Genomic DNA, 21,684 nt, shown 5'->3' with positions numbered 1-21,684 from the left:
TATTCACATAAATTAACATGCACAAAAATGCAAATGGACCCAACCATAAAACGCGAAAAAACAGAAATACCCTAGCACCAACGAATTTCCAGAAAAACGAAAAATGCTAAAAATTGGAAACGTCACAAATTCGATGTGGGACAAGTCACACTTGTAACTTTATCCCCCACTCGAACCCGTGCAACGCCCTCGTTGGTCGGGCCACCCTACCTACCCAGGGCTAGACTCGAACGCTTAGTTTGACACCGAATTAAGAATTGGGTCTGGCTATGATATTAACTAAAACAGGTGGGCGCTTGCGCATTTACCCAAAAGCTTAAACTGTTAAGTATTATTGCATACCCACCCATTTAGACACATTTCAACTCCCATCCAAATTCGATGTGGGACAAGTCCCACATGTAACATTAGGGCTCAGTTTGGTAGAGTGGAAATCGGAGAAAAGGGAAGGAAGGTGATGGAGGGTGATTAAAAAATTGTGTTTGGGTAAAATGGGTGGAAGGAAATGAAAGAAGAGGGAAGGGTTTGGAGGGTTATGTATAACTTTGTACAGTAATTTGTTCATCCTCCCAAAAATGGGAGGAAATAGAAGGAAAAGGAAGGTAATGACTGATGGAGGAGTTGTGATACCAATTTTACCCTCAAGATTACACAAGTTTGCAAAACAATATACATACAAATTAGCAGTTGTAGAGAGAAAAGAGACGGCAGGCCAACGGCGAACCCGAACTGGAACAACAGCGATGAAAACTGAAAGATATGGGTTTTGAATTTTTGATTCTTACAGACAGATAGATAAACTGAAATATATGGGTTTTGAACTTCTGATTCTTGTAGTGGAGAGAGAGAGAGAAGAGGGCAAGTTCAGAATTGAGAACGAGAATAGAGATGGAGGCAAGATTGGGGAGGCTAAAATGATTTGCCCTAATTTTTTTTTTCTTTTCTTGTGGCCCATCAGATATAGGAGACTATATATATATATATAATAGAGATGGAGGCGAGATTGGGGAGGCTGAAATGATTTGCCCTAATTTTTTTTTTCTTTTCTTGTGCAGGTACATGAGACTATATATATATATTTATTTTTTAAAAAAAATATAAAGGGTATAATAGTCAATTTATTAAAATAATTCCATTTCATTTCTTTGCCTTTCTTTTTCCAAACATGATTATTATTCTTCCCTTTCTTTTCCTTCATTAATCAACCAAATATAAGGAGGTTAAAATTATCCTTCTCTTTCTTTTCCTTCTCTTTCCATCATAACTAATGTTATCATTTCCCTTTAAACCCATCGTACCAAACATACCTAGGCCACTAAGTAATACCGGAATTGGTAACGGGTTAACCCACGTGACTGTCGAAAGGACCCAATTACCCATCTCCCATAAATCTGAACTACACACACCATTTTTGCGAGTATATAGCACAGACAACGCCCAAGAGAGAGGAGATCGGAACCAAATGGATCCAAAGAACAAAACCACATCTCTATGCTCTGTTTCTTCTCTGTTTCTCTCACTCTCTCTCCTCTGCATTCTTGTACTCTCTCGCTTCTTATTCTCCAATACAATCCACCAATCCAAACCCTCACCAGCATCATCCCCATCTTTGCTTTCCCCAATCACTCCACAATTTCCTAGCAATTCCATCAAAGTCTATGTCGCAGACCTACCTAGATCACTCAACTACGGCCTCTTAGACAAATACTGGTCTTTTGAGAACGATTCGAGGCTCGGAAGCGACGCAGACAACCAAATCCGATCGACCCTTTTGTCGAAAAAGCTCGAATTCCCTCCGTTTCCGGAGAATCCACTGATCAAGCAGTACAGTGCCGAGTACTGGATCATGGGTGATCTGATGACCCCCGAAGAATTGAGAGCTGGGTCGTTCGCGAGGCGGGTTTTCGATGTCGGCTTGGCCGACGTTGTTTTCGTACCGTTCTTCGCGACTCTGAGTGCCGAAATGCAGTTGGGTATGGCCAAGGGGGTGTTCAGGAAGAAGGCGGGGAATGAGGACTATCAGAGGCAGAGGGAGGTGGTGGAATTTGTAAAGGCTTCCGAGGCTTGGAAGCGGTCCGGTGGCCGAGATCATGTGTTTGTTCTTACAGGTATGAGAGTCCTGTTGAATTATTTCAATGTTAATGTTATTTACAAAATATATAAAATGGTTGATGTTGTTTCGTTTATGGAGATGGTATTTCATGGGTTTTGAATATTCTCTATTGAAATTTCTGAGGTTTAATGATTGATGTTGCTTACAATTTACTTACATATAATATCAAAAGTACAAATATTTATTGATAAATTGAAAAAATAAATGTATATGTCTAGTTTGCATATTGCTGATCTTTTATGGTCCTTGTATATTTTTTGTGGTAAAATGATATGGTGTATTTTTAAAATAAATAAAAAGCCTAGAATGTTACATTTGAGTTAATAATTTTCATGAAGTTGTCACTACCTGAATCAATTCAGGGCGCCTGTACAATTAATACTTTAAATACCCACTTAGTTTTTTTGGACCAGACATATATTTGGTGTTTCTTTCCACAAGAGAAGACCGCTTTTCTAATTTACCCTTATAGTTTCATTTAAATTAATCTTCATTTGACAATTAAGGTTACATGGAACCATGATGAATGGTGACAACATTTTTATGTTAACAAGTCCTACAGATATATAGGACAATCTTTTCTAGATGACCTGCTATGAGGGGAAAAAAAGAGTACTGCTTGCTGTGGCAGCTTATGATTTAGTCTCTGGATTGTCAGGTTATAATAAAACTTGAGGCATTCTTTGGCAGACCCTGTTGCAATGTGGCATGCTAGATCTGAGATCGCCCCAGCTGTTCTTCTAGTGGTGGATTTTGGTGGGTGGTACAGGCTTGACTCAAAATTATCCAATGGTAGCTCATCAGATATGATACAACATACCGAAGTTTCGCTGCTCAAAGATGTAATCGTGCCATACACCCATCTATTGCCAAGGTTGCACATATCAGAAAACCAGAAACGCCACACCCTTCTTTACTTCAAAGGAGCTAAACATAGGCACCGGGTCAGTATTTTAATTTCTTCACCTGTTATTCACTTAATAAGGAGGTACATATCTAATTTGTCTCTCTTCTCTGAAATGCCAGAAGATACGTTCCCTCCTAGTCTCCTAGACTTCCTATCGTATTAACTTTTTTTTTCTCTTGTTTTTTCTATATGGTTTTAATTACCCTATAATCATTATTTTGGCTTAATCACAGCTACATGATACGAATGTTCAGATTTTGTATGTTATCCAACTTTCATAGTTTACTTGCATTCGGCTCTGAAAAGGGTTTTATTCGATATAATTGCTTTAATTCATTTAATTCCTGATCATGCATGAATATTGAAATCCCTAAGGTTGAATCAATTGACCATATTACGAGGTTCGTGGTGAAGTCAAGCCCTAAGTATTTCTTCTCTTGATCTCAATCTTTTCTTATTTTTATTTTTATGTTATTTAGATGTAAACAAACAAACAAACAAATCTTCTCTCTAAATTAAATTAGTAATTAATTTTATACTTGACAATCCACCACAGTCCTTGAGGTTCGACACCCTCGACATAGCCCTATCCTACAAGGATTCATTCTATTGCGAGTGGTTTATCACTAATATAACACACATCAATTTTTGGCTACTTAATTCATTGTGGTTAGATATTGGAATTTATATAGCGAAATAGCTATTACTTCAGTGGATGTGGAACTGATGTTACCTCAAGCTGCATATGCAGTAGTCAACTTCTTTTGTCTCCTGTTCTGTTTAGGTTCCCTCTTCTTTCTAGCTAATGAGCTACTTGTTCTGTATCCTCATCCTTTCTTCTTGCAAATATCTTTAATTTTTATTCAATGATATAACTTATTCTCATATGCTGTGTTTTTTGTTCTAGACAATAATAGTTACTTGTTATATGTCTAAATCTTGAGCATCGGTCCAGTGTGATAGTCGATGCATTTCAGCTTTAGATCCTTCCAACCACTACTATAACACAATGCCATTTTTTATTTAAGGATCAAATAATCAGTAAATTTCTGCTGAAGTGTGAGTGTTACTGGTGTCAATGTATGATGTATCATATTTTATAAACTTCTATCTAGAGATCATGAAGAAGCTGGGATGAAGGTAACATTTTTGGCAATTCCTTTACTTGCTACTTATAAGGTACCTAGGCACCAGAAAATGTTGTCTTCATTATGTTTCCAGTTATAAGCATGGATACAGAATTCGTAACTGTGTTAGACACCTTTACTGTGAAATATATGATCTCGTATTAGATATATATATATATATATATATATCTTTGGTTTAGTTCATTGTGCACTTGGCACTCATGGATTTGGAACCTGATGAATGAAAAGTACGAAAATTCGAGACCCCTCATTGTATGTGATGAAGGGACACTGTCAGCAGTGGCATAGTGCAGTCTTGGTGTTTCTTACTAATTTTTTAATGAAACATAGATGGTGTTCCCCAACTAACAAATATTTTTATGGTAGAACTATATTTCTCTTGTATCTGCTTGCATCTTTGTGGCTAGTGATTTGGACAACATACATTAGATGAGGAAAGGTTGAAATTTAGAAATATAATAGTTGGAAGAGTTGATGGAGAGGATATAATAGAGGTCGGTGAGATATTTCCAACTAAAACACTTGTGCAATGGAATCATCAGGGTACAGAATTCATATAGCTCTTTCTTGTTGTAACTATAAAACTCCTGGTTAAGGCCCTCCAGTCTATAAATCTTGAACTCATCATCATCATCCCTTATCCAAAATGGATGGAGTCGGCGAGTCGCCCATATGAATTCTCTTTTTTCCATTCTTTAAACCTTGAACTATTAAAGTCAAATCATTTCACTTCAAACTCATCAACTCATATGCAACCTTACTGTTTAACATAATGCTGCCTTCCATTTTCCTCTCACTGATGTTCAATTCTTCTAACTACAGGGAGGGCTTGTTCGAGAAAAGTTATGGGACATGTTAGTTGGTGAACCTGGTGTTACAATGGAAGAAGGTTTCCCTAATGCCACTGGGAAGGAGCAATCAATAAAAGGGATGAGATCATCAGAGTTCTGCTTGCACCCTGCCGGGGATACCCCCACATCATGCAGACTTTTTGATGCCATCCAAAGTCTCTGTATACCTGTCATTGTCAGCGACGACATTGAGCTCCCATTTGAAGGGATGGTGGATTATTCCGAATTTTCTGTTTTTGTTGCTGTTAGTGACGCATTGCAACCAAATTGGCTGGTTGGTCATCTTAAAAGCTATTCTGACAAGCAAAAGGATAGATTTCGGCAAAATATGGCTCAGGTCCAGCATGTTTTCCAGTTTGACAACGGCCATCCTGGTGGCATTGGCCCTATTCCTCCAAATGGTGCCGTGAATTACATTTGGAAAAAGGTTTACGGAAAATTGCCCATGATTAAAGAAGCTATCATCCGGGTGAAGAGAAAACCACCAGGTGCATCTGTTCCACTTCGTTGCCATTGTACCTGAATTTGGAAGTTTGTAACAATATTTTTTCAGTTTCTTGGTGTACTTTTCCTTTCTTTTTTCTTTTTTTTTCAGTAGAGATCATTTCTTGTAGTTCAATTACTTCGCTCACGGTAGATAATTCATGTGTATTAGTTTTGGATTGCACCCAAAATGATTTGCTGTCAAAGATGCTAATATTGTTTTGTGTTTAATCCACAATACACATAAGGTTTCTTCTTAGATTGATTTTTGTCCATACCTAATGCTCTATTGAAAAAATAAATAAATAAATAAAATAAAAATAAAAATAAAAATAATTTTGGATGGGAGAAAGAAGGAGGGATGGATGAGACATCATGGGGGAAGAGATTGTGTATTTTCTTTCTTTTGTTTGGTTAGATAGAAGAGAACAGAACAAAATAAGTTTATAATTTCATATCTTCGTTGAAAGAGAAGTAAAGAGAAAGTTTTAATTGGTTTTACCATTATATCTAATAATATTTAATATTTCAATTTATAGAGATGGTATTGTAATTTAAAACTTGTATAATTTATAATAGTATTTAATTTAAAACTTTTATAATAGTCCAGTTGTCTTTCCTTTTTTCTTCCTTTTCCATTTTTGAGTTGATGAAAATTTGTTAAGGATGAAGATGGATCACTACAAGATAAATGGATTTTTCTCTAGAAGACAAATAGTCTTACTATTGCAGCTCAATCAAATCTTATTTAAGTTTGAAAGTTATCACTCTAATAGAATTAGAATTTACCAGAATTAAAAACCCATCATATATGTACAATTAAATGTTTCTGTTTAGCTAATATAATTAATATCATTAATTTCCTCCCATATATCATTTTCAGGTAATACGGCATCACACAGAGAATGAATTAGCAAACTAATGAACTAACAAAACTTACATTCTTACAAATTATGTGCCTTTGATGTGAAGAAGTTATGACTCATACAATATTCATACGGTAAGTAAAATGCCCTGCAGTGAGTAGATAAACGTACCATCATGAAAAAGTAAAGAATCACAGATTCTCTCAAGTCAGTGACCAAAATTTTCTTTTTATCTACTTGTGGAAAAAAAAAAAAAAAAAAAAAATCTCTTCTTTTTATAAATATAAGAACCAAAAATCAAAATTAAAAATAAATTTAAAAATTAAAAAAAAAAAAAAAAAAACATTACTGTTGCATATAGATGATATTTCATCACCCCACAAAATGCTGTTAAAGAACTAAAGTGGGGTAAAGCCATGTGAGCTTTTCCTCTTACACGTTTTTGGTAACTTACTACCAACTGTGACACGAATAAATTGAAATTTTGAAAACTCTTCCTTCTATAAACTCTAGTGAAATCTATTATATGATTATTTAGAAAACTGATATTTATGACCAAAAAAAAAAGTATTTAACTACCGATACTATTCAGCAGCTAATACAACAAGTGAGTCGCATGGTTCGAATGCCAAAAAAGTACGACCCAGTGCTGGTTTCTCTTATGTGGAGTTTCTAAAGAAATGGCAAAACATATATTAAACATTTGGTATATTTTTATATTTTCTTGGGAAAAAAAAGGAAAGAGAAAAAGGTATAATCTGTAATTAGCTACTACGATTTCAATTGGGGTGGTAGATTGAACCATATGATTCAGTAAGTTCAAACAATGGCTCAGTGCCTTAATCTCAAAGATGAGGCCTGAATTTCAATCTACCAGCAACCTGTGTCACCAAAATTCAAGTTTAGGCACAAGATTTGGACATATGTGTGTGTGTGTGTGTGTGTATGGCCGTCCCGAACCCGTTCCGACTCCGATCCGGGGCGCCCTGAAACGGGTTTGATAAAAAATTTCATTAGTGGGATGAATTTAGGACAAGAGTGTCCCATCACGAACTCGCCATGTTGACATCGAAGTGTGTTACGGACAAGCACGACCACAAATGGAGCTGAATCACTTCAAACAACTATGGGGCCACCTTATATTTCCGACTAAATTTTGTCAATTTTAATTTTATATACATACATTATAAAATTACAAAGTTGTCCCAATAAATTTTGACTCCCACAAAAGGATGCGTGATATTTACATTTCACGTCTTTTATACTCCGTTTGGTAGGAAGGAAGAAAATTAGATGGAAGGAAGAGAAGAAGAGATGAATAAGACATCTTGAGAAAGATTTCGTGTTCTTCCTGCTTTTTGTTTGATTAGATGAAAGAGAAGAGAATTACATAATACCATATTTTATTTTGTTTGTGATGAGAGAAGAAAAGAGTGTTAATTAAAAAAAAAAAATTGTAATTTAAATACTTTTACAATAGCCTTGCATTTTTTTCCTTTGCGTTTTCCATCCATATTTGGAGGGATGAAAATTTGTGAAACTGTGAAGCATCCGTCATCTTCTCTCTCCTCTTCTTGCCTCCTTGTTTTCTATCTACCAAACAAAGGAAATTCAGTTTTTCCCTTCCTATCTTCTCTCCCCCTCTCTTCCTTACTTCCTACCAAATGGAGCATTAATAGGCATATGATATAAATATCTCTCAAAAATTATAGCATCGCGCTTGGTTTGTAACTCTAAAAATAGTTCTCAGAAACTCAGAACATAGAATAATTTTTAGAGAACAATAAAAGACTGTTTTATGAAAATAGGCCTTTTTATAACTGAGCTTTCAAAAAATAAATAGAATTTTTTGTAATGTTAATAGAAAACTGTTTCCATAATTACAAACCAAACATGTCCAATTTTCTCATTTCATTTTTTTCTTTTTCTTTGTTTTAAAATGTAAAAAAAAAAAATAGTGTAAGAGTACTTTTGTGGAATTTGTTTCTGGCATATAATTTTTGGAGTATAAATATCACCCGTGTCAAAAATATCATCCCTATATGTCACGGCTATCAACTTTTACATGCATGAAACCCGTTTAGGCACGAGACTCGTTTAATGTGTGCATATTCAAATGCTTGTGTGTGTGTCTTCAAACACAGTCCAATCCTGATCCTAAAAGTGCTCTCTTCCACATGGATATAAAACTCTATGATATAAATGCAATGTACCAGAGAGCCTGAGAACACCTTTTCACCCTCTCTCTCATGAGTTTTCAGCTGATGACTGCTCTAACTCTTGGATCGTAAATGATAATCAGGTATGTGTTACATCTCTCTCATCTTTGGTGCAATCTTCTTGCTCAACCATACTGTTATATTGGTAATTATAAGCTATGGTACTCTGTTTTTGGATGCATGTATATACATAACTTGTAGCATCTATTTCATGCATATGTCTATATATATATATATATATATATATATATTAATTCATATGATGGAGCATGATAATAAGTTCATTCACACCTCTTCCGCAAATGTTACTTTCCCAGGAAAATGAAAACACGTAAGCCTCTATTATGCATTTTTTGATACCACTGAGTCAAAACAAACGGAGCAAATCCAGAAATTTATCTGTAGAAAATGGAATCAAGCAAATATAACTTTCTCAACCCCAGTTGATACCCAGCAAAGGGGATGAGAATGAGATCAATATAATAGAAAATTACATCGCCAGACTAAGAACAAACTTCTAAATTTCTAATAAATAACTTTCTTTTAATTGATTCCAAATAATCTATAGAAGTCTAATACAAGTATCGCAACTTTCTACATTCACTCTGATTTACAAAAATTTTACATGACTCAGGTGTAGGATGGTAGACCTATAGAAATGAAATTATCCCCCCAATTTTAGCTAAAAATTTGCAAAATGTGTGGGGGATCTATACTGTGATGACAAACTATATACAACATTTGAATATAGACTATTATAAAGCAACCACTCCAGAAAAGATAGTCTGAGATAGAAAAGCTCAGGTAGAAAACTCACTTCGATCCCCTTGCTTTTGCATTATATAATCGGACGAATCATAGTCTGCAATGCCACAAAGTTTGCAGGGGTTGGAAGATCTTTGTGAGCACCAATGATCTGGGACACTCAGAAAGTATATAGACATGAACTTTCTAAATCTCTTCTTATACTCTTTCGGAGATATGACAGTAGGCAATTGATTCTTAGGAACAAGTGAATATTTTATCCATGTCTCAAATTGCTTGTCCAAAGTATACTGCCTGAGATAATCGATTATCCCACATACAAGTTCACGCCGCTGAGTATCCACTCCCACAAGTAGAGAATAATCCATCACATTAATTGACTGCAAATACAAGCAACATATATGAATAAAGAGCAGCGGCAATGAGAGAGAGAGAGAGAGAGAGAGACCGATGTTGTCATTTTTATAATCACTAAAAAATCGAGGAATTGCTCACTATATGAAGGATATATTCATCAATACTATGCGTACTAACAATTATAAATTATGCATGCTGCATGATCGGTTAGGTGTGATTAAAATTTATTCAAGAATCCTATTAGGATGGTAGCAACAGTTGACTGCAAACTCACATTGAGGAAAGTTGTGTCATTCCAGACACCCCGTTGCAAAAGGCGCTTTGATCTCCTACTAACATATAAAGGAGAAGCATTCATGTCATTGACGAAGTTTTGATCCAAAAGAACATCTTCTGAACCATCAGCAGCTGCATTGAATCGTGCATGCAAAGCACCTTTAAGATCATACTGGCGAGTAATGTTTCGACCAAATGACAGATTCTCCATCACCATCAGTTCATGTTTCATCTCTTTGCCACTCTTTGTCTGTCTAATAGTTACCTGCAAAGAAAAGTCAAATGGTAAGTAGAAAATAAAATAAAGAAAAAACTAAAGCACATATAAAGCAAAACTATTGAAGGAAAAAATATAGATAAAACTGACCTGATAAATGCCAAGAATTTTTGCAAGGCATGTCTGATTCCCTAGCTCATAGCACTGATTCATATAACCAAAATAATCTTGAGCGAACTTAACGAATGAATCAAATTCTGTCCTCTTGATCTCCTTTATAATGAACCTGTCATCAAAAGTTTTAGCAAAGAAAGATTTACTCTTCCCACCTTTAGCATCCCAGTTCCTACACCGGCTTAGAGAAGCAATGTAATCAAGCTCAGAAGGACAACATCGATTTCGAAGGTCTCGAAATTGGCTGGCATATAGACAAACAACAGAATATTTACCCTTTCCAGATAATTTCTCAACCCCCATAAAGACTTCTGGGTGAAGGGCCCCCAAATAAACCAAAGACTCCAACAACCTTGACCCATCAAAACTCAAGTTTGACTCTTCTGAAGAAAAACTTGGTGAAGAATGGATTCCATCTGAATCCAAAGAACCAGCTGAAGCCAAATGTGGGGAAGTCAGAGATGATATTCGAGTCATGCTGGGTGAATTCTCATACGCTTTTATAACAAATCCTCTCTCTTTTCTAGTATCATCATTGTGATCCTCAGTTAAAAGAGGTAGATCCTTCAGCAAGGCCAAAGCACAAGCAATTATGCTTGAGAATTCACCCTCATAGTCTGACACAATATAGTCATCAGTACCAAGAGGAATGTGCAGCCTTGAACCCTCCTCAGTAATCAGTTGACGAAGCACAGGCAAGCTTCCCATTAGATTGCTACTAGTAAATTCAAATTTTGGCAAGTAACCTTTTTGAATATCCTTCATGTACTCCTCTCGAATTTCTGGAAAAGGAGTCCAGACCCATCCCTTAAAACTTCCTCCGTTGGATAGTAATGGAAATGGAGTTGTACCCCTTTGGGACACATCTAAATCAGGAACATTATCTCCAAGTTCTGTCATGATCGGGATGGTTCTGTCCGCTACCAAACGAGCAGACGATGGAAGATTTTCTGCTTGACAATTTTCATCACCATCACGAGAATGGGCAGAGATATTAGATTTTACCAGGAAATCCTGCCCAAATGAGCCACTTACATCTATGCTTCCCACATTTGAGCTGTTGATATCCCTAGCTACAATAGATGAGGTGAGTGGTTCATCTTGTTCCCTAGATCCTTGAAATGGACCTTCAATGGGAATTTCTTTAGTTGGAAATTCCTGTGCGTCTACAGATGTCCCCAACTCCATTTTCATATCAGCATTATTGCCAGAAACGTTATCGACACTTTCCGAAGTATTTTCTTCCATGTCAGTTTCTCCACCTGCAGTGCCATCCTCCTTCAAATGAGTACACCCTTGCATTTCTGTGTCGGTGGTTCTAGTTTTACTAGAATCAGCAGACAATAACAATGAATGTAGACGGCGATCCCAAATGCACGATTCAAGTAGAAGCTCCCATAGTATTCGGTTCAAGTATAGATGTTTATAAACAACCTCACCACTCCCATTCATTATAACATTGTTCTGAATTTTCATCTGATTGTTTATTGTGAAACCAAACGGAAAATAGTAAACATTGTTAGTTCCTGTTTAATATAGCTGAAAACCAATCTTTGCATCTAGAAAGGGGAAGGGGGGAAAAAAACTGTTGCTTAAGGTGCAACAAGTAGCATGTCTAAGTTAGCAGAAAAGAACACTTGCCAATATAATTAAATTTAGAAGAGGAAAGAAACATTACTGAAAATGAGCAAAAGACACCAAGGTTGGGCCTAGAATTAGGCAACACCCCTTAATTAAGCACAAATACAGGTACATGCTCAAAAACTTCCTTATGCTACAAACTCAGATCTTTTTCCAAAGGTGGTTGCATATCCATTTTAATGCAAGATAGTTATGTGCAAAGACAATTACCATGTGAAAGCTTTTTTCAGAACACCAGCTCATTACCTAAACTAAGCATTAATAATTTGTTGCAGAAAGAAAAGAACTAGGCAGTGAAAGAAATCTACATGGAAAAAACTAATTCTCCCACAATTCTTCAGATCAAGATGTCATGTAACTAGAAAATGTTAAATTCTAACCTCGAATTCGGATCTTTCCTGCTTCAACATCTCTTGAATATCAGAGAGTTCTTTTAATGATCCACGAAAGTTCAGACTTGAAGTTGGAAATTGAGACTCAATCTTATGCAGAGACTTTGCAACCTGAGTGAAAAGCAATATCCCTTTCGAGTATACCTTTCATGATAAAGAAACAAATATTAATCCCAGTTAAGAAAACCAAACATAACAAGAAATAAATGTCTGTTTCATCATTCACCCAAAAACAAAGAAGCAGCATCAGGATTATTCAGGAATCAAGATAGTGAGCATAATCATAAAAAGTACATACATTCTCGCTTTCTTTCTTAAGCAATTCTGGTCTGATTGAATTGCTAAATTCCAGTCTTTGAGGCGGCACAGACACAGAATAAGTTGCAACTGGAGAGTATCTGAGCATTGCAGCCATGGGACCCAACCTGCACATTGCATGGAGATGCCGTGTGAATAACGAATGCCAAAAACCACAAAGTATACAAATATAGACGCAATAAAACCCGAGCCAAAAATGCAATACCCAAAAATGTGCATTTATTTCATAATGACAACACCAACTACCACAAGGTAGTATATATGACAAACCCTAGCCTAAATTGCAAGTGTAGGAACCTGGATTCATTTCTCAAATTTATCTAAAACAAACCGTATAGTGCATTATGGGGACAAGAAAGCCAAAAACATTTACTTCCATATCCTTGCAATTCTCTCTCACACTCTCTACATAAGTACAACCCCAACAAAATTTCAACCCATTTTAGTAAAAGACAAAAATGCCACCCCACCCAACCAGAAATTAATGAATGGGAATCAGCTTATTTCTGCCAAACACAAGGAGGTGCAACAAATGCAACCTCCAATGAACTAAAACATTGTTAGCAAGAGATCCTACCCAAAAAAGTAGAGGAAGTCCCTCTGCAAGGAATGCCCGCAGCTTGATGGACTGCTAAATGAAAACTGGTTTGAAAAGCTGAGCTCCAAAAACTTTCCAAATGACAAACAACGGGCAGCGGTGGATAACAACACTCTTTTAGTAGATCTTGAGTTCCCATTGTGTGGTCTACATATACTACAGCGACTCCACATCCAAAGCTTCCCTTCAGCTTCACCTGGTAAACAAGTGTTCTTGGACAAACGTTTAACTTGAATAGTAAGCTGCTTATTATGATGTGCGTAGTAGTAAAAATGAGCTTCTGGTGGTTCACCACACGAGGTGCACCGGAGCCTCTGCATAAAGCAACAGTTTGTAAGTGCCAACCACCAGTGAGTGGAATACATTTTTGAAAAGATAACTAAGAAAATAAATTGTTTTGAGTTTTACTGTTCAAAAAAGTATCAAAAACAAATTGTATAAATAGAAACCAATCACACCCTTCTAAATTCAGGGCACCAAGGCTAAAGTTAGCCATTTTACTGAACAGTAAAAACTCAAAATTCAATAAAATGACAAAAGCAACCTCCAGGACCCTGGGTAAGGAAACACCATCTGTTTCTGTACAGAGTTATATAAAGTCATCAAAAAGCAGATACTAACAGTTACAAGAATTTGAAAATGCCAAATAAATAGAGTCAGAGTAACCTGATTAAGTAAATTATCCCGCAAAAATTTTCCAAGGGGAACGTCAAAGTTCCGGTAGAACTTGATATGAGAAAAATGACTTTGCTCACAGATAGTCCCTCTTGAGGCATTCCGGCTAGACATCAAAACCAAAATACTCTCAGAATCCAAAACTTTGCTGATATCATTCTTGCTTTGCATTTGGTCATCATCATTGACACCAGATCTTTGTGCATCTAGGGGAATCTTACAAGTTGACGGTGAATTTGGTTGTTCACGATCAAGTTCCTTCTCTTCATCAGAACTACCCTTAGCTTCCATAACAGAATGATCATTTGCCTCTGGAGATGTTGAAACCTGAACCGTAGTTGGGGTCCGATTATCAGAGTCATTACAACCTAAGCTGTAGTATGTAGACATAGATTGGTGAGAACTAGAGGAGAACAAAGGAAAGCTATCCTCAATAACTTTCTTAAGAGAGGCTGAAAGGGACGATAACCCAGAAAGAATGACTGGATTGTATGGCTCATAAGACAATGTAGAATTGCCTTCTAATCCCAAGTTTAGGTTGTGTGACCCTTCTTCATGGAATCCATTAGAAATGGGAATCTCAATTGTACATGATGAATCAGTTTTTGAACTAGGTTCCTCGAGACAAGAAACATTTGAATCACCAGAGCCAACTGATGGAGATTGTAGGTCATTCAATAATAAATTTGCCACTCCATTGAAAGGAATGGTACAGAACATTGCTCTTTGATCTAGAAGGAAAGAAGTCTCCAGGATTAAATGATACGCCATGACAACTGCACACTGCACCACACATTTAATCCTCTTCAATTCGTCGCTCTGAGTTCCCTTCAGCAAAATCTGAAATAAAAATTATAAATTTAAGTTCAATAGATCCAAAAAATTTGTTTCAGGATTCAAGATGGTATCCTATAGAACTTATAGTGAAACTAGATCCTAAGAGTTCAATTCTATTACAAGATTAATGGCAAAGACCAGCCAATGTCAGGTCATATACTAGATCCAGGCCAAGACAATGAAGAATGGATGTGTGACGTGGGCAGCCAGAAAATCTGTGCTAGACCAATCCTCAATGCAAGAAGTAAAGAAAACATTTCAGAGATGATGTTACCAAATATACCTCAGTAAGAAAATATGTTTAATGGTTCATTTTCTAAACATTCTTTCTTTTTGTTTAGTAAAACATTTCAGATATGATGTTACCAAATATACATACCAGAAGACAAAGAGGATGACATGGACTGTAGTGTAGATAGTTATGATGGTGCATGCTGAGGATGAATTGGTGATGTCACGAAATGGGGCAAGCCTAGTTTTTTTTTTTTTTCATAGTTGGTACTCACACACACATGCCTCTACTAAGACTTGAACCCCTGACCTCCCTTTGGGAGGTAAGCTGAAACCACTAGGCCACTGGCCCGTTGGTGGGGCAAGCCTAGTTGTTTAAGTAGCTTTACAGAAGAATGCAGTTGGAGCTACAGGTATAAGAACAGAAACAAAAAGCGATGAATGAGGTGATGAATGGGTGGATATAGTGACCTCTTTATCATGGGAAGCTTGCTTCCTTAGTGAAGCCTGATGCTTTTGAGGGCAAGGCTATGGAGTTGAAAAACAGTTGTCACATAGCCCTCTGGATCCATAGCCTTGCCCTCAAAAGCATCAGGCTTCACAAAGGAAGCAGCTTCCCATGATAAAGAAGTCATTATAACCACCCAACTGTCACCATCTTTCCCCCGAAACACTAATGCCCACATATTTAAGAAGTTGGCCGACAAGAGCCTTGAATTTTCCATGCATCACCTTGTTCGTCACTTTTTGTTTCTCCTCTTTATACCTGTACCTCCCACTGCCTTCTTCTGTAAAGCTACTAAACCAACTTGGCTTGCCCCATTTCGTGTCATCACCAAATTCTTCATCATCGTCATCATAAGTAGACACACTACAGTCCATGTCATCCTCTTTGTCTTCTGGTTGTGGGGTTCCCATATTTGGGCATCCATTTCATCATCAAATTAATAAGAAGTCTCAGCTTCTTCATGAGCACTCTCAAAATCATTCTCTCTTGCTTGACCATCGCCAATTGCCACAATTTCGGCATCTCTAGCTGAGGTATATTTGGTAACATCATATCTGAAATGTCTTACTGAACTTTTAAGAGAATTTTAGAAAATGATCAACATATTTTCTCTTTTACATTCCTTCTAATAAAGTTTTTTAACTTTTTTCTGTAGAGACTTTGATAGGGAACTCCCAGAAATGCTACCAGAGAGTTGTTCAATTTGGTTGGCTAAGAATTAATTTATCCAGTCAAAAAGTGAAATAACCCCTCTATTCTCCTAAAGATGAATTACTTTCAACTTGTAAAATAAGAACAATCAAACTAATATGGAAGTTAAATATCAATTAGTGAAAACTATGTATAAACAATGCAACAGAAAAAGGTTTTAAAAATATTTTGGCCATCAACAATGGAACAGAAAAAGATTGAGAACTCTGTCTGTGATGCTTCGAGCATGTCACAATTAAATTTCAAGAATGGGTCCCAATCACAACATGAACTAGAAATTTGTGTATAAATATATGTATACATTATACACATGAACTAAAAGAAACAAATGACAACAAAACAAATGTGAGGACGCCAAAAAAAAATAATATTAATAAAAGTTTAGTACATAAATAATGGTCAGAATTTTTGTTATACAGGCAATTGCCAAGTCGAGCTTTGGGCAGTGGAAAATTCTTAGGCTACATATGTCAAAAAGCATACGCAAGACCATGTACAACTATTTTGTGCAAATAAACCCAAAACTTACAACTGTAACCAATAATCATCCCTTCCACCAGGACACTCAATTAACAGTGACCACCACCAGGTAGTTACCTTGTTAGGCAACCACCAAAATCAGTGAAACTAGTATATCACAATGTAATATGAAAATTCGAAAGTACCTTAAAAGTTCCCAAAGTCAATGTATATGCAAAACACTAAACACAATCTTAAACTAAACCATCAAAATTAATACCAGTTTTTAGGAGTTGCATCACCACAAGCCCATATCCTCAAGCACAAGGAAAAAAATGACATTGATTTACACAACAACATCTGCCCTTATAAAATAATATATGCTGGAGCATAGGAGATAATATGGAAAGGAGAGACTCACTGTACAACCCAGACGTGTTGGACAGCCCACAAGGAACATTAAAGTTTTACTTGGCCTCTTTCCACCTTCACCAGAAACATTATGTTCCTCTACAAATTTTTCAAAATAGAACGAATCACAATGTTTCAATTTTTGGCCTGTCAAGATATCGGAGGATAGAATCGAAGAGCCAGTACAACGAGCAACTCTCTCTAGGCGATGCAGTTTCATATCAAGAACTAGTGTCATTCCTTTTGCAAGAATAGATTCTTGGACATCACGAGAGACAGTTTTCTCCACTAAAACCACATTTGGATGGCATGTTTCTATCATCTCAATGATAGACTTCAGACTATCCTTCTCCTGTCCATGAATATAAAGATTAGAAGACAGAATTGTATTCTTCCCAGACAGGATAAAAAGGCATTCCAATCATGTTTACCTGCTGCATTGATTCAAATGATGACAACTCACTTGAAGACGAACCAAGCGCACCACGGATCAACAACAATCTAGGATTTTTGTACTTGGTAGGCATGTGCTTGTGAGCAGCATGCTTTTTGAAGACCAAGCCTCTGACAACTTGACTGCAAATTAAAATTTTGATTCAACTTTAACAAATTGCATTCTTCCCACATCAACTTACAAACTTTTATATGATGAATTTAAACCACATTAAAAAGCACCAAACATATTTTTCACGTTTAATGCAAGAGGAATTATACAATTAGGTTTTGTGTGGGTTGGAATCTGTAATTTCACTAAAATGTATTTCATGTCTTAATAAATTGCATGTAAATTGTTCAAACGTCCAGAAGGCCAAAACACAAAAGAAATAAAGCTCATCTTTCACTAAAGCCTAAGGATTACTGAAAAGCAGAAAATTTAGATGATTTCTTGTGTTCAATAAAAATTACGAGGAAAATCGTCTGCATCTTTTAAAAGACTCCTTCAGATGATGTGTTGGATAGAAACACGTGGAACTGAGACCTATTTAAAGTATGATTAAAAATCCAACAGATGTAGAAGATACAACTTTCTCACTCCTATTTATCAACCAGTACATGATTATCCAGGAAGCACTCGGTAAAAGAATGAACAGAAAAGGAAAAAGAACATAGAATTAAAAAAAAAAAAAAAACTGTGGTCCTATATAGAATTAAAAAAAAAAAAAAAAAACTGTGGTCCTAGTCACATCACCTTTGGCTGCAAGAACCAGTTGCAATACATTTGATCTTCACATAGCCATCTGGATCCATAGCCTTGCCCTCAAAAGCATCAGGCTTCACAAAGGAAGCAGCTTCCCATGATAAAGAAGTCACTATATCCACCCAACTGTCACCATCTTCCCTTGAAACGGTAACGCCCACAGATTTAAGAAGCTGGCTAACAAGAGCCTTGAATTTGCCATGCATCACCTCGTTCATCGCTTTTTGTTTCTCCTCTTTATACCTGTAGCTCCCACTGCCTTCTTCTGCAAAGCTACTTAAACAACTTGGCTTGCCCCATTTTGTGCCATCACCAAATTCATCATCATCATCATCATAACTGGCCACACTACCATCCATATCATCCTCTTTGTCTTCTGGTTGTGGGGGTTCCCATATTTGGGCATCCGTTTCATCATCAAATGAATGAGAAATCCCAGCTTCTTCGTTAGCACTCTCAAAATCATTCTCTCTCACTTGACCATTGCCAGTTGCTACAATTTCTGCAACTCTAGCAGTGCACCTATTATTTACTTTATCGTTCACATAAGGGTGCAAGCTGGAGTTCTGCACATGCGCATTTGGCCTAAAGTTGAGATCCTCATGACTACTGTCAGTGCTACTTTCCTCTTGATAATCCCTGACAAAAATCATTAGGGAAAAAAAGCCAGAGTAAAGAAATTTGCTATTTTAGTCCGAACTCAGAACAATTTCTTTCTTAGCCTTCCTTAATTTGTTTGGGGATGAGGGATTTGTGGGAGCATACCTGCCATATGAGTTTACATCAACAGAAAAATCACCTGAAAGATTGAAATATGAAATCAAGCATTAGGTAATAACCATTAAACCAAAATGATTTGATCATATAAAACAGAAAGAGATGGGAAGCTATACTGCAGCTTGAGACAATGCTATCACTGCTTGTCAGTGAAGCAGTTGGACTAATCAATGGCGTTGCATAAGGACTTAAACCATCCTGCTTGACAGAATCTTTATTTTGCTTCTCCCCACAATGTTTGCATGCCATAACAGGTTCTTTACCATTTAATTGTATAGAATTTCCATTTTCTTGTTTCTCCTTGCACTTATTTAACCTCACTAACTCTGCTCCACAAACACGACACATGTTACTCATCTGATCCCAGGAAATTTCAGGCAACCTGTGCAATCAATCTAACCACAATCAGCAAATTAGTACAAAATTAAATGGGAAATCACTTCTTTCATAAACAGGAAAAAGGAAAAAAGTTAACCCCCTCGATCATTCAGCAATTCAAAGACCCCAGAAACCCCAATTTGATTGGCCACTCATCAAAGTCATACTACAATACCGAAAGAGATGTAATGGAAGACTAAAAGAATCTGATAATTTAACTATCCAGTGACCCCAGAAAGCCCAGACTTTAAACAAAAACACATCATATTAAAGAAAACTGACGAGTAGTGAATTAAATCCTCAAATACAGTATAACACCCTCCCAAGATCAAGGTTCCTAAGTACATACATACACACATACATACATACATATATATATATATATATATAAAGAACAAGGAATTCATCAAAACATACTAAAACATGTCTCACTTTAGCAGAAAAACACCCATATTCAACTACCCAAAATTCAATCAGAAAATCCCCCAAAAGATGGAATTTTATGAATAAACATAAAAATAATAAATAAAGGAACTCCGAGAACACCCAAGTCCAACAGCACCCAGATTTAAAATTATACCTATAGAATTCAGAAAATCCAATTAATATGATATTCACGCACCCAGGTTAAAGCTACACAGATTTTCAAATAACAAACCCACGACCAAAATTCTTAATGAGAAACACACTAAAAAATATCCAGAATCCAATACAGAAGCCAAATAAATATTCATCTCCAGAATCAAGATCAGAACTTGGTCTTAAAAATTATACAGAAATTGATAAATGAAATTTTCAGACCTTGAACAATCTAAAAGAATATATATACTCTAAACAAAATACTGGAACTGAACAAAAACAAAATCATTGAAAAACTAACAGTTCTAACCATTCAATCTCAATGAGGAACAAGCTGAGATTACTAGTTGAATCTGATGAATCTTCAAGTCCACGAAGGTAAAGAAGAATCTAGACAGAATCACTAAGTCAAATTTTCCAAGGAAAAATCAGAGACAACCCACAAAGAAAAAGCCCTGAAGCATCCAGATAATTTTTAACAATTGATCTGCCGACTTTAGGGTGTTGAAATTTTCAAAACGTTATTTTTTTTTCAAAATTCGAAACACCCATTAAAACCCAGAATCATAGGAGATTACAAGAACATTATCTCACATATAAATTTCCATTTTGGGCTTCAATCAACCAAATCAGAACAAAAAATGGAAAGAATTGCATAACTTACTATTGAAGCAACCCGATTAACACGTATATGCTTGACTTCCAAATCGATCTCAACCATATGAAAGAACACCATCAATTCAGCAACCCCAAATCCAACAGAGAGTTTCTGAGTTTCTTTCTCTATCTAGAAAGCAAAGAATCGAAAAACTTGAACTACCCAATTCGTGAAGTGAGGGGAGAGAGAGTCAGAGAGAGGGGGAAAAAATTGAAGAGAAGAATGACGGAGGAGGAGAGAAAAAAGCACTTCTTTCAACTGGGTCCCACTGTCTTCTTACTGATTATAGATGAATACACAGAGATAGAAGCCTGCATATGTCACGAAACAATTCAAAATTCTAGTATTTAACTGGCTTATAAGTGTTAGGACGAAAGGTCTATAAATTCTCAGATTTATAATTCAATGGAGGTGCATGTATTTGTATACGCTAGTTTCTTCTGTCTGGGTAGTATGAACGGATATGTATATGTATATATGTGTGTAATAAATGATACTTTTACAGTATAATTTATTTTTTATGCTGTAATTTTGTGTTTTGGCCCCTGTATTTTTTAAAATTATATATTTTCCTTTTATTTGAGGCAATTTTATTTACTCCTAGAAAAGTGAAAATTGAAAAGTAGCTACTATAAATACAATACAGAGGATTTTCTTGACATTTGAGAGTTGAGTTTATATTTTTATTTTTTTAAAACCTCACGAGAAATTATTACATGACCTCAGTCAATCGTCATTTGACACCTAAACAAATATGTAAGTTTTATTCAATTTTTTTTTTTTTAAATGTCAAATAATAATTGACCGAGATCAATGATTCCGGAACCATATAATAATTTCTTATTTTTACTTTAATTGTGTTCATTATCTATAAATCTTACCAAAATTTCTTACATATGTCACCAAAACAATTCAAAATTGTATTATTTAAATGGGC

At 36.0% G+C, this 21,684-nt stretch overlaps 2 protein-coding genes across 3 annotated transcripts; one reads left to right on the top strand and one right to left on the bottom strand.

Moving 5' to 3' along the window:
- Positions 1 to 1,431: 1,431 nt before the first annotated feature.
- On the top strand, positions 1,432 to 5,761 carry LOC132274594 (probable arabinosyltransferase ARAD1). The gene is made up of 3 exons (XM_059775911.1): positions 1,432 to 2,108; positions 2,804 to 3,057; positions 4,991 to 5,761. The coding sequence occupies exons 1-3, from the start codon at positions 1,463 to 1,465 to the stop codon at positions 5,540 to 5,542; spliced, it is 1,452 nt and encodes a 483-aa protein (XP_059631894.1). The 5' UTR covers positions 1,432 to 1,462; the 3' UTR covers positions 5,543 to 5,761.
- A 3,348-nt stretch (positions 5,762 to 9,109) lies between these two features.
- On the bottom strand, positions 9,110 to 21,089 carry LOC132274593 (putative 1-phosphatidylinositol-3-phosphate 5-kinase FAB1D). 2 transcript variants are annotated; one of them, XM_059775909.1, is made up of 13 exons: positions 20,754 to 21,089; positions 19,249 to 19,527; positions 19,121 to 19,154; positions 18,347 to 18,994; positions 17,589 to 17,733; positions 17,168 to 17,509; positions 13,992 to 14,840; positions 13,305 to 13,639; positions 12,708 to 12,834; positions 12,398 to 12,553; positions 10,353 to 11,852; positions 9,984 to 10,250; positions 9,110 to 9,732 (listed from the first exon to the last, which is right to left on the bottom strand). In XM_059775909.1, the coding sequence occupies exons 2-13, from the start codon at positions 19,487 to 19,489 to the stop codon at positions 9,388 to 9,390; spliced, it is 4,989 nt and encodes a 1,662-aa protein (XP_059631892.1). In that variant the 5' UTR covers positions 19,490 to 19,527; positions 20,754 to 21,089; the 3' UTR covers positions 9,110 to 9,387. The 2 variants fall into 2 exon arrangements, with proteins under 2 accessions (XP_059631892.1, XP_059631893.1); XM_059775910.1 differs by having other exon boundaries at positions 19,249 to 19,514.
- Between the last annotated feature and the right edge of the window lie 595 nt (positions 21,090 to 21,684).

The sequence above is a fragment of the Cornus florida genome, unplaced genomic scaffold, assembly GCF_030987335.1.
Source record: "Cornus florida cultivar Cherokee Brave unplaced genomic scaffold, ASM3098733v1 CherokeeBrave_3.0.0_Hap2_Chr09, whole genome shotgun sequence".
In the NCBI taxonomy this organism is placed as follows: domain Eukaryota; kingdom Viridiplantae; phylum Streptophyta; class Magnoliopsida; order Cornales; family Cornaceae; genus Cornus; species Cornus florida.
Note: the sequence above shows the minus strand (reverse complement) of the source record. Positions and strands in the feature narration are given on the sequence as shown.